This window comes from Tachypleus tridentatus, chromosome 7 (assembly GCF_004210375.1).
Source record: "Tachypleus tridentatus isolate NWPU-2018 chromosome 7, ASM421037v1, whole genome shotgun sequence".
Taxonomy (NCBI): Eukaryota; Metazoa; Arthropoda; class Merostomata; order Xiphosura; family Limulidae; genus Tachypleus; species Tachypleus tridentatus.
In genome coordinates this window covers 19,118,905-19,132,638 of record NC_134831.1, presented here as the reverse complement: position 1 = coordinate 19,132,638, position 13,734 = coordinate 19,118,905, and the positions used below count along the sequence as shown (strand labels likewise).

At 33.6% G+C, this 13,734-nt stretch overlaps 1 protein-coding gene across 1 annotated transcript in view; it reads right to left on the bottom strand.

The window, feature by feature from the left end:
* The window catches only part of LOC143255238 (uncharacterized), a 42,182-nt gene extending 29,009 nt beyond the window's left edge, over nt 1–13,173 (bottom strand). Inside the window, exon 1 of the mRNA XM_076510580.1 lies at nt 11,495–13,173. Within this exon, the coding sequence (XP_076366695.1) occupies nt 11,495–12,035 (541 nt within the window). The 5' untranslated portion in view covers nt 12,036–13,173. The remainder of the gene's footprint in view (nt 1–11,494) is intronic.
* Between the last annotated feature and the right edge of the window lie 561 nt (nt 13,174–13,734).

Sequence of the window (13,734 nt, the reverse complement as noted above, 5' to 3'; positions counted from 1 at the left end):
AGATATTCAATCTATCGGGCAAGATCCCGACGCCAATGTCAAACTCGCCAGCACTGAGGAGAATTGGGAGTTTAGTAGTTGAGCCCACAAAGTCTGACCTGCCTTTTTTTGTCTGTATTCAGCTGTGTGGAAGGCAGTTAATTACCTTTGATATATGATACAAAACTTTAAAAAGAACTAAACCGCTCTCTCTATATATATATATAGAGAGAGAGATATAATATATATCTTACCGAACAGTAAAGATCGTTTATAAACAAAAACCTTATTTACTACACCAATGTTTGATGCGTTTTTCCACAAACAATATTACATCCGTATACGCGTATCAGTATAGAACCACACAGATACGTTACTATCAAACGATATGTATACCGTTCATCTCCAGTTAAAACTTTAATGGAATAATACGCCCACAAAATTCATTAATAAATGATTATTAAATTTTGGACTTCATAGTTTCGCTCATAAAACCACGTTTATGTGTAATACAGTTTTAGAGAAGTTCGGATATAATAACATTAAACACTCGCTGCCTAAACAATAAAAATCATCGTTACAATTACAGAAGGTTGTGCTTATCAAGTTTATCTTGTCGACTATGATAGGGGTTTGTACATTGCTCCTTAGACAAACATTTGCTTTATTTATTATATATTACTTTTCAGGCATGACTTTCTAGTTAATTCCAAAAATTTTTCTAACATATTTCTCTGTTTCCCAAAAGTTGTTCACTGATACAAGGGCCCGGCATGGCCAGATGGTTAAGGCACTGGACTCGTAATCTGAGGGTCGCGGATTCGATTCCCCGTCACACCAAACATGCTCGCCCTTCCATCCGTGGGGGCTTATAATGTGACGGTCAATCCCACTATTCGTTGGAAAAAGAGTAGCCCAAGAATTGGCGGTGGGTGGTGATGACTCGCTAGTCTTACACTACTAAAGTAGGGACGGCTAGTGCAAATAGCCCTCGTGTAGCTTTGTGCAAAATTAAAAAAAAAAAACTGATACAAAAATTAAATTCATGACGTAAACAACTGAAACGCGCGCGCGAAAAGAACGACCTTTCTGACCACACTGCTGGACTCAGAATAGAGGAAATCCTTGTAATATTTTTCACACTAGTACAGACAGTTTTTGTATTACATACACACATAAATGTTGGTCATACCCTAATTATGTTCAGTGTTTATCCAGGTTGAGCCAATGTAAGGACGACACTATTATAGATACCAAATATACAGATTATTAAAAAATACCAAGATTTTAATGATACTGATTAGACCTATTAGACCTGCTAAGATGTTGTACATATAATATGAGATTTGACAGTGTTTTATTGACGCTAAAAGAAACTTTACAATTACAAATGATACTACAGGTACTAAAACACACTCGTAAAATAATACCTCTAACTGATATTGACTGAACATGTACGATTACTAGTTTTCAAACGAGACCCAAAACTCAAGCGCTCGAGTTTCGGGTCTTATTTATAAACCATTACAACTTTTGTGTTTGATTCTGTATTTTAACTTCTCAATCAGAATTCATGTGAAGTTACTATTACTGTTAAATTAAATGGAACGAACACACAACCTATACTTGCATTTTGCTAAGAATATCACTACTTTTTATTATAATAATAAGGAATACTAAACGTCTTTAAAGCCTAACGACAAGTGTGGTTACATTGGCATGACTAATACTTTCGTCTAAGTTTAAAACTGAAAGCTTTTATGGTGAAAATAGTTTTTTATTTATCTATTTTTTGAAAACATCATACATTAAAATAAGAAATAACTCATGAAACGGCTTCTAAATGTAAAATGTTATAGAATTTATAAGGGTAGATTCATTACCAATTTAGTGGATTATCAGAGACAACATACAGACGTATGGCTAAGGCTAAAAATTGTCATACCTCTTTTGCCACTGTCAAATATCCGTAAACGATCGGAAAATTATGGTTTATTCAACAAGGGAAAAATATAATTTGACGTAACAAAGGAAATCTAGTAAATGAAAATGTTGCTGAAACAATGGATTCGTTAAAATCTAATGAAACTGGAGGTCAAGAGACGATTGTAAAAACTCAGCCACATCTCGATGTGTTTGTTTGTTTTTTTTAATTTCGCGCAAAGCTACTCGAGGGCTATCTGCGTTAACTGCCCCTAATTTAGTAGTATAAAACTAGAGGGAGGGCAGCTAATCATCACCAGTCACTGCCAACTCTTGGGCTACTCTTTCACCAACGAATACTGAGATTGATTGTAACTTTATAACGCCCCCACAGCTGAAAGAAAGTGTATTTCCAATAATGTGGATCCGTACCCACTGCCAGCAAATTGCCCTAACCACTAAGCCATGGCAGGTCCGCTCTTTGGTAGCTTGTTGTTCTACGCAACTATAATAGTTGCACCTCACCAAATAAACTTTGAAAATTATTTACTTATTTGATAAAACTTTGTAGAATGGATGGCAACTGCCTGTTGTGGAGACACAAGTGTAGAGGATGACCTTACGAAAGTCTTCCACCTTTCGTCTTCAGACAGAAGACTTCAGAAACGTCATCCTCTACACTTGCATCTCCACAACAGGCAGCTGCCATCCATTCTGCAAAGTTTCATCATGAATATTCTGCCTAAACAATCTATCAAAGAATATTTACTTATTTATTTCCGGTATATGAAAAAAACATAATAGATTGTGCTGATCACTTCATTTAAGCAATTTAATAGCTAACATTCAAATTCCTCCTCCCACTAATCCGTTTGAGGCTAAACTCTAGTGACTATGACAAATTAATGCTTTAAGGAATAATTCTATCGTACTACCTCAATATGGCAATGAATAATTTAATAAAAGTGTAATTTACTCTTATTTACATAGTCTGCAATGACTGTGCAACTTCTGTTGCTCAAACTGAATTCAACGGTAACTACTCTGGTGCAAGATATAAAAACATTAAACATATTGGATGAAATAGAATGGACACAAATAAAATCAATATTCCATAAACTTTTAGTCAGTTAAGTATGATAAAATATCCCTATTACATAACAAACATGCAGAAGATATGAAAATATTGAAAAAGGACGTGGAACATTTGAAGGTCAATAATACCCAAGATAGCGATTTAATTTTAAATATATATTCATTCAAGTTAATTATCTGGAACAGTATGAATGAAGAAGCAATATAAAGGTACATTGGATAATACAACAAGATAATGAGATACTATAAATGATGTTATATACAAAATAAAACATATTGAAGGCAATATTTTTCAATCTACTCCATATTAAAATTATTAATACAATAAGAGGTACTATTTTTGTACAGTTGCTGGTGAAGCTTTGATATTGTTAGATATATTAATAATCACAAAGAGATTTCCAAGGGAACATGAAATCCAAAATGGAAGACCATTAAAAAAGGTTTAAATGTACAAGCAATAAAGGAGAAGAAATTTAATTTTTTTAATAAAAAAGTTTTATTTATGAAACTGGTGAAAATAAATTTGGTTGGTTTGTTTGTTTAAAATTAAACATAAAGCTACACAATAGACTAGCTGTGCTCTACCAATCACACGTATTGAAACCAGTTTTTAGAAATTTGAGCCCACAGACATACTGCTGTGCCACCGAGGGCAGTAAATTTGAAAGATGAAGAAATATTATTATTTACTGTTGAGGTAAATGATTATAAAGTTTTATCACTTGCAATTTACAATTCCAGTCTTTATATTTTAAATTTCGAAATTGTTTGTTTTTTGAATTTTGCACAAAGCTACTCGAGGGCTATCTGTGCTAGCCGTCCCTAATTTAGCAGTGTAAGACTGGAGGGAAAGCAGCTGGTCATCACCACCCACCGCCAACTCTTGGGCTACTCTTTTACCAACGAATAGTGGGATTGACCGTCACATTATAACGCCCCCACGGCTGAAAGGGCGAGCATGTTTGGCGCGACGGAGATGCGAACCCGCAACCCTCAGATTACAAGTCGCACGCCTTAACACACTTGACCATGCCGGGCCTAATCGGGGATAGTTCCTGAGATTAAAAGATCCTGAGATAATGTATGAAAAATTGGTTTGAATGTTAAATGAAATTGAATTCAAAATTACATTTGATATCAAAATAAAAAACAGGAATACACAGCATTAACCTTGGATAGATTCTGATATTTTAGAAGTGATAAGACAAAAGGATAAATAATGACATAAGTATAAATATCAGAAGAATGAAACAGTTTACAAAGCAAATGAAAAATGATTATATGATAACATTTTCTGGCATTCAGGGTAAAATGAAAGAAATTTAGAAATACATTAATGAATTAGTAAATAATTATGTAAGTGATGAATCACTTGAAGAAAAAATAAAGTGAACTTTTAAGTACTATAGATTTCACAAATAATTTTAAAAGAACGTTTATGAATAAGATAAATACTCTAAGAGTAATTATAATAATGAAAATTATGATAACTATGTCACAAATAGAAAAAAATATCTTCAGAATATATCGTCAAAGACTAATATAATTTACTTCTCTCCAATAACAGAAGTTATTAATATAGTAAATTTAATGGATATTAATAAAGGATTGGATACTGATGGTACACAATTAAAATACATAAAACCAAATATTAATGTATTAACATACCTATTAAATTTAATTTTCGAAGAAAAGAAAATACAACATGGACTAAAAGTATCAGTAATGAAACCTACTTACAAGTAAAAAAAAAAAAAAAAAGATTTCAATAATTATAAACCAATTGAAAAGACTGCTGTTAGAAGCACTGAGTAAACTTATACAAACAATTATACATACATAATAAACATGCAACGATACGCAGGAACATACCCTTTAACAGCATTTAACAAGTGCATTTTGTTATTGGCATTCTTGGAAAAGTAAGAAAGAAGTTAACATGGATGCTCAGTACCTGATTAACCATGTCCTCTAGGCCTGAAAAAGAGGGGATTAACCCGTACGGCTCTTAAACTTCGACAGTTATTAGCGATAAAAAAGAAACATGTCACATCAGGCCTGCGCATTCTCAAATTGAGACTTAATGAAATGTTCACCAAAAAAAGATTATAAAGTAATTTGAACATAATGAAATAATGAAACTCGATCACAATATCAGAAATACTATATTGACTATAATGTTTTATGTTTAAGACAAATTCCTGTGAAACTTCCTTAAATTATAAAACTCCATTAAATACACATTTAGTGAAGGAGTAAAATAAACACATCCATACAAAAATGTGTAACAAAAAATTCATATATTTATTTCTTTTATCTTTCGGGGGGGGGGGGGGATAGGGGGCTTTAAAACACGGGCCTGGATTTAGTGGGCCCAACGAATATACACACTTGTAAAATAACTGGTGGGTAATATGATGTTATATTTGTGTGTTTATAAACACTGACGTTGTTAAAAAGGCGTATTATTGACACTAACTATAATAGATATACATGTGAATAAATGTTGGTTCTATTCTTAGGTTTATAAATATTGGCAAATTGTTAGATTTAGATGTATAAATACTGACACTATTTTATAAATACGAATACAGGTAACAGTTACATGTATATCAGATATGCATGTGCATGTTTAATGGCGTCTGTACGTATTTTCCCTTTGCGTGATGTGTTATTGTTTCAAGGTAATCGGGTTGTTAAGTGCCCAAAAGATCTTGAAACGCTTCTCTCTAGAAGTTAATGTATGTCGTACATTGGCATTTAGGCTTCGTTTTCCTGCGGACAAATCTGCCAGACTTAAAGCTATGTTCACGTAGCATGCGAAAACTTGCTATGTAGTAATGTGTTTGGGATACGCTTAGAAACAAAGCGAACAAGTTACGACGGTAGCCTAGCACACGCTTCGTGTAGGTCAGTGCACTGTACTATAACACGGTTTTCACTCGGCATGTACAATAAAACGCCGTCTTCGGTACTACCGGTTATTTCGAGACAGGATATTCTAGCGTTATCGCTTCTAAAATTGAGAATTATGAACAGCTTGTACAGTCAGTCCTTGTGTATCTCTGAAACAAAATAAGCTGCTTTATAATCACAATATTTTAATATTATAAGAGAGCTAAAGGAAAAATAACTGAAACTATATATTACTAATAACGTTCCCTCTCCCCGCCGGGACAGCGGTAAGTCTGTTGGTTTATAACCCTAAAACCGGGGAGTTCGATTACCCTTGGTGGACACAGCAGATAGCCCGATGTGGCTTTGTTTTAAGAAACACACACACATACATTACTGAGAACAAAACCAAACGTTAACACAAGATATAACAAACACTCACGTATTGGTCTGTCTTACATTTGCGTTCAGAGAATCTACAATAAATGATGTATGAACATTTATTCATTCAATTACATTAAAACTTGTCCACATCCACAGATTAACTTGGATCTGAACTTATTTTTTCTGTGTAACTACATTTACCAGTTTGTTCAAATCCACCACTAACTGAATCTTCATGTTAAAATTACTTTATGTCATTACATTGTCAGTTTGCTGAAATTCGATAGTACAAACTGAATCTGCACTTACGAGTACTTTCTGGTTACGTTGCAATTCAATACACGTTGTTCAAGTAACAGTTGTTTTACCTGTTTACGACAGAGGCATCGCTAGGCGCTAGCACACGGGGCCCGTTCCCCAGCTGGTATCTTGAAAAATCATGATTGACACGATAATAAAACTTCGAAAATTCATGCGCCTATGGGCCCAATTCCCAAATCTTTTAATCTAAGTACCTAACGACATCTCTGGTTTACGATACCAGTTTGTTAAAATTTAGAGCATTTGTGAATTTGCATTTAATAATGGATTATTCTAACCTTACATAGTTATAAGCTACAACAAAATGAAATATAGGATTCGTTCACTACAACGATTTTCTTTTATTACGTTAATTTTTCTACAACTAAAAAATGTACAGAATTTGCATACAACAGTATTTTTGTTAATACTGCTGTCAACTGTATTTTCAATGTTTTAATTCAGATGTTAGCTAGAGGGCGCAAGACATTAATATCAAGCAAGTTTATAAAAGTAATTATAGAGTGTATATACTCTTCATTAATATTACTGATCGAGAAACATGGATAAACAATGAATATGAGAATTCTTGATGCATAGAATCTTCTTTCAGTTTGTATGATTCCAGTTATTCACTGAAATTTCTCGGTAAGTGTTAGTTCTCTAACATATTTAGTTTCTCGATCGATTAGTCGTGAAGTTTATTTGTGATAAGTCATGCTGCAATTAGTGTGAGTATATTTCACTTTAGAATTGAGGCCTACAAGTGCAAGGCAGATTATAAGCTGAGCTACCACGTTGAAATAAAAAGGTTTTATTTACCTACCTACGAGCTGGATTTAATGGCATAAGTATCCTCCACCGCATTTATGGGAAAATAGGGAAAAAAACTTATCTTTTATATATAGTTATGGTACTGAGTTAATAAATCACTCCTTTGTTAACAAGACATTTCAACCTAAGTTTCTTTTCGCGTTAATACATGCAACATGAATATTACATTAAAACGTTTTTAGAACTGTTCCGTATCATAATTTATCACGGACGATTCTCCGATTTATTATGTTATGTACGTTACGTATTACGGTTTCAAATAGCTGGAAACTTTAATTTTAATTTAGAAGTTAATTAAATATCGATATGTTTCAAATTTATGATATTTGTCAACAAAATTAATACACACAATTTTCTTAACACAAATATATTTTAATATACAAAAAATACAATTTATAATGACGGTTATTATAAATAACTATTTATATACAAACATTTTACAAACTCACAAACAATATCCAGTCTTCTACCTGGTATAAAACTGAATATTTATTAACGGTCCAGGTCAACAAGGCGCGAATTACTTTTATGTTCATACACAGACACACTTCACTTGACGGGAATGCAAGCTAACTAGCTCTATTCTTCACACACTAGTGTTTTGTTTGTTTGTTTTTCCTGCTGAGGTTATGCCATAGCTTCGAAGAAATACGAACGTCCGAAGTTAATTTTCTGAAGTTGAACGGTTCGTAATATTCAAAATCTATAAACGTTCCTGGTAATATTATCTACTGATTAATAAGCGTTAACCACATTCATAGCTTCCGAGACTTATAGTATACTGACCAACAATATTGTGTCTCTCGGTTTATGGACATCAAGGCGAGAGTCTATAAAGTTCAACTGGCAACAATTCTGGCAATCACTAACATCTTTCACACATCATACATTGTTGAATTTCACGCTCGGTAATCTTAATACAATTACAAAAATATTAAACCCGTTACAGAACTATTGTGTCAATATATAGTTTAAATGTATAAAGTTGGTGAAGCATTAGAAACCGATAGGCGTACAATTTATAATTACGTCAAATACAGGTATGTTCTTCCGACATTCCACTTAATTTGTACGTTTCTCATTCAAAATCACAGGTGTGTAGAAATAGCATTTCAAATATATCTTTTACTTCCCACAAGTCACTCACTGCCCAAGAGACCTTTAGGTTAATATCGGTACTCGTCATTCGGGCTGGATGATAAGAGATAAAATATTAATTGAAAAGTTATTTATATATGTAGTAGAATACATTTCAAATGCTTACAGTTTAAACGCTGAAATATGGTGAAACATTAGAAACCAATATGTCTAATATTAGTGATGGAAATTACGTCAATAACAACTTGTGTGCTTTTTCGTATTTTTTTAAAGTCACAATATATAAACCCTAAATTAATTAAGATGGGAATGATATTGTGCTGCAATTTTGATTCAATACCATTTTGGCAAAGTCTTTGTTGACTTTATAATGAATAATCATTTCTTAACGTCACACTTAACGACACAACATTGCTATCATGTGTTGATAATTGAGTTTTTATTTTATATTTTCAGAAAGAATGGAATGTTTATTTTAACTCTAAATATTGACTGGTAGTGTTATACTCAGTTTTTAATCGTACCGAAGTTAGTTTGTGGTATTTTAATATTGATATAACTTAAACAGTAATTTTTTTTAAAAAGATGTCCTACTATAAAAGTTCGTATAGATAGTTTCTTATATGAACAAATACCACATACAAAACTAAGAAATGAAACTGATTCACTCCAGTTGCTATGTGGTTCAAAAACATAGAAATCGATTCCAAGGAAAGAGTCGTGCGTCAGATATGGAAAAGTTATGTCATACATAACAATATTTCGTGTTATTAAATCGTAAATCAAAATAATTCTTGCTATTTTTAGTAATTTGGCTTATTTTTGCTGCTTATTGAACCCCTAAACAGCTATGTTCCAGTAGTATTATTGGCTTTTATATACTTCATTTCCGTTGAAACTTTCAGGCTAAATTTCAAATCTGACCCAATTTTGTTTTGTGCTTTAAAAACATAGCCTGACAAGTTAGTAGCAATAACGTGTTATGTTACAAGGCACGTTTCGATTCTGGCCTTTAAGGGCAATGTGACCTGAGCACAAATGTTTTATTTAAACTGGGCTCACAGTCATCATTTTCAGAGTAATAAACATCTTATTTCTTGACTTTTTTTCTGTTTTATTTTTATTTAAACTGGAACTTCCATCTGATCACACAGGACAAGGAACAGGTCATAAAACTAAGATTTATTTGCACAATTTTAGTATGTGTAGCAAGTGTCGTTTCTCACCATTCCTTACCCTCTTTCATTTCCATTTCTCGTTTCTTTTGAGGAGTTCAATAACCTTCTGTTGCTTAAAATAGGAAAATAAATACAGTCTATTAATTCCAGATATTATGTAATGACATTGTCCTACATCTGAATACCAAAAGTATATACGAATCAGCATAATATCAACTATTTATTATGCAGTACCGTCGCTTAATTGTAGAGAATAAATTATACTAGCGCTGCTCCAAGTTTGCGTAAAAGAATACCCACGTGTATTGTTACTTTAGAACACGTGCAGCAATTACAAGCAACTTGCCTGCCCTACTAGTGAAAATAAATATAATGACGTAATATTAAATGCAACTGTTCCACAATTATAACTAAGTTGTTGACGTCATTAATCTGGTTTTAGACACCATAACTGTACACTAGTACATGTTTTAAGTCATAGCTCTACAATTATGTGTTGAAGATTTTTATCTACACTAGGGTATTGGCCATGAAATATTATCATATTAACATTCCTAGAAATATGTTTCAACAACCCTACTTACGTAAAAGTTATTGATTCTATAAATGGTTATACGTATAATATATTATCATACGCATCTTCAGTAAGGCCTTTTACTATAGTGATAACGGAAAATGATATATATATATATATATATATATATTCTTCAAACATTAAGTAGTTACACAATGAACTCTAATTATAAAGTGGTAACTTACAAGTAAAACAGTTGTTTTTACAGATTAATTCACTGAAGAAACAACGGACTGCCTTCTCATGTAAAAATGTTCAATGCTACTTAAACGAATTTTATCATATAAATAAATAAGATGCAAATATATTAAACTTAAATAATAATTATTATAAAGTTACTTTGTCTATTTAAATTTTTATAGGACTTATGTTGTCATATACGGCAACAATAATTTAAAACTGGGTATATTCATATTTGGTTTGTGTATGTGTGAAAAATACGTTTATTTGTTGGTTTCGGACACTGGTAAAAACCTACACAAGGGTTATCTGTGCTAGCTGTTCCTGAACTGATAGACTAAAAGGAAGGTAGCTAGTCAACTTCACCCATCGTGAACTCTTGGACTACTCTAATCGAACTGAGTGATATGACTTATTCTTGTAACACACCCACGATCACTAAGTTCGAAGCGCGATTTTGACCCATGAACCCTCGTGTTCACATTCTGGTATATTGAATTTCGACCAACAAAGACAGAAAGAAAGGTGTAATTTGTTAAAATAACATTAATAAATTTATACTCAATACAGTGTTTAAAACGTGATATGAGTGTGTTGTCACGTTACATTTCGGATAAAGCTATTTAAACTAACCCTTCTCCACCCAGTGTTTTCTGAATTCCAAATTGTAACAATGTATTCGTACAATAAGCATACTTATATGGGGTAGATGATAAAATAGCTGGTGATATAGCTGGAATAAAACCTGCTTCAGTGTTTACGTAACAGAAGAAACGAACCCATCCATCATAAAGTATGAGAGTTAGTTACAACTCATTTATTATCAAATACTATTTCGGTCTCTAATCACTTTGCAAGCCTAGCGTTTCAAGCAAAATTTGGTTATCGCTCTACGCTTTGTTACTGGTGAAAATATATAGCATAGTATTTTTAATTCTTTTAGCGAGATATCCAAATTTTTAATGAAAATATATGTAATGTAAAGACACATTAACGTTATAAAAATGACAACAAAACGCTATAGTTTAACAGAATACAACTGAAAACTTACCGATCATTAACAACGAAACTGTTAAATGTTCCTGTCCTGTTGCCCTAAGTGCTCCAAGCACTGTTCCAACAATAGCACAACAGACACCCACGAATGCAATCATTATAATGAACCATCGGATGCTGACGGTTTGTGTGAAAGCCACACCACAACAGTGTTTGGGTTCGTCTCTTTCTGATGTTTCAGTGACAATGTGGATGATACCTCTCGTAGAAGACCTGTTTCGTCCTCTGGAGAGAAGAGGTCGGAATCCGTTCATTCCTCTTTGTAATGCTTCTTCCGTAGAAGAATATGGGAAGTGAGCAATCGAAGGTCTAGCGGGTACATAAACAGGAGTCCTATAAGGTAATGGTGGGGGTGGTGGAGGATGCGCTGGGGGTGGTAAACGTCTACTGGAAGACGAAGGAAGGGAGGTATAGGGTAGGTGAGAGTTTAGTATATCAGGTAAAACATCTGGATTTGGAGTTGTGTCCACATGCGTATATCCATCCACGGAAGGATCTGTTGGCGGATTATTTCGCCTGTCAGTTCGTTGTGTCATGCTGTCGTCTTCCAATGGATTATAGATCTGATTTCTCAGTTCGTTTAGCACCAAATATATTGTTGTTTTGGAAATTACTGACAATAACCTTTCTTGTTACCGAGTCTCGAATCCTGACTTCAGAAGTTGTAGAATGTCTACTCGAAACAAGAGTTTTCAACTGTCCTTAAGAGTTTGTGTGCCCTGAGACAGCTTCAGGGTCAGCCAGTGTTACAGCATTCGTAACGTTTCCATATGCATTTGAATCTTAGACATGACCTATTTTAGAAGGTGTTTTTTAGGAGCACATGTTTCAGTTTTACCACGCACAAGGAGTAACTAGACGTGTCTTCTTTTTAGGACGTCACTATTCCGCTTTCAGGAACACCACGTTGAAATACATCTTTTTTGTATTTTTTATCTTTTGTAAATAGATGCTGATTTTCTTCTGTCCCTTCACACTAAGGACCAACAAGTTTATTACATGAATATAAGTTGCTAGTCGCATTAGTAAAGTGCAGCGAAACGTTCAACTCAATAGCTTCTTGACTGAGGTCACGTCTAGTACATGTTCGAACTTGCGCCAGTGTTCGCTTGTTAATGCTTTCTTGGCAGATACCAACTATATGAAAAAATGCTATAAACTGTTGTTTCCCGAACAACCTTGTCTCGAGATGATGTTGTGGTTAGAATTACTAAAGTAAAGAATTGATTGTTTTCACTCGCAATACCACAAGTAAAATTTGCCCCCTCCCCTCACATGGTATGTATAGGAACCACGAGGTTTAAAATATTTTTAAGAAAAAAAAACTGATGGACGGCATTTTTCATTACAATTATTCTCCTTAAATTCGTAATGTACCTCTGGTGTGGTGCGTTTCTTGTAGATTCAGGCCAGTGGTAATATAAAAACACGACGTCAACAGATTTCACGGAAACGTGGCGTTACGTAGGTCTGTACATTTTTCCTTCGAATTGGAAACGATTTGTTCCAGCCCTTTCAATCCCCCTTTTGGTGAAAAGTAACTTCTTAGCTACGAGAGTACTTCCACACAGACACTTTTACGTCACAATTATCTTCTGCCACGGTGAAACACTCAAATTCAAAACCTTTATTATCTATACTTTCACAGGATCGCTGCCGTGTTATGTTTGGTAATATTATTAATGATGACGTAGCCTTCTCTTGCTGCTGATTGGTCACTAATGGAAAAGCTGGACCCTATAGCGGCGCCATCTCGTGATTTAAGTTTCGTAACAGCTACAAAAAAACTAAACTAGGGTCCAATATGCCAAGATCCTGTTTGGTGGCAATTGATTAGCACTCGTAGTATGTTTACTGTCTTATAAACTGATATGACGCCCACATTAATTAATAACTAGCTGTTTATGAGTTTCCATGAATGATGTTCATTAGACGTGACGTCATATCATACAAAAAACGCCTTAATAACAATGTAAATTACATTTAAAACATAATAAAATATTCGAAAAGGCACTGGAAACTTCCATTTAATTAATCATTTCTTGAATTTGTTTATTTGAATTCAGGAATCCTTATATCCAAAAATTTCTTCGCTATCTAACAAAAAATAAGCCTATTTTATATTCTACTGAGATCCTTAGTGTATCAACGGTGAGTTTACGTACTTATGACGTTAAAAGCAAGGGTTCGAATTTCCATGGTGGATACAACAGATAACCCTATGTGGCTTTGCTC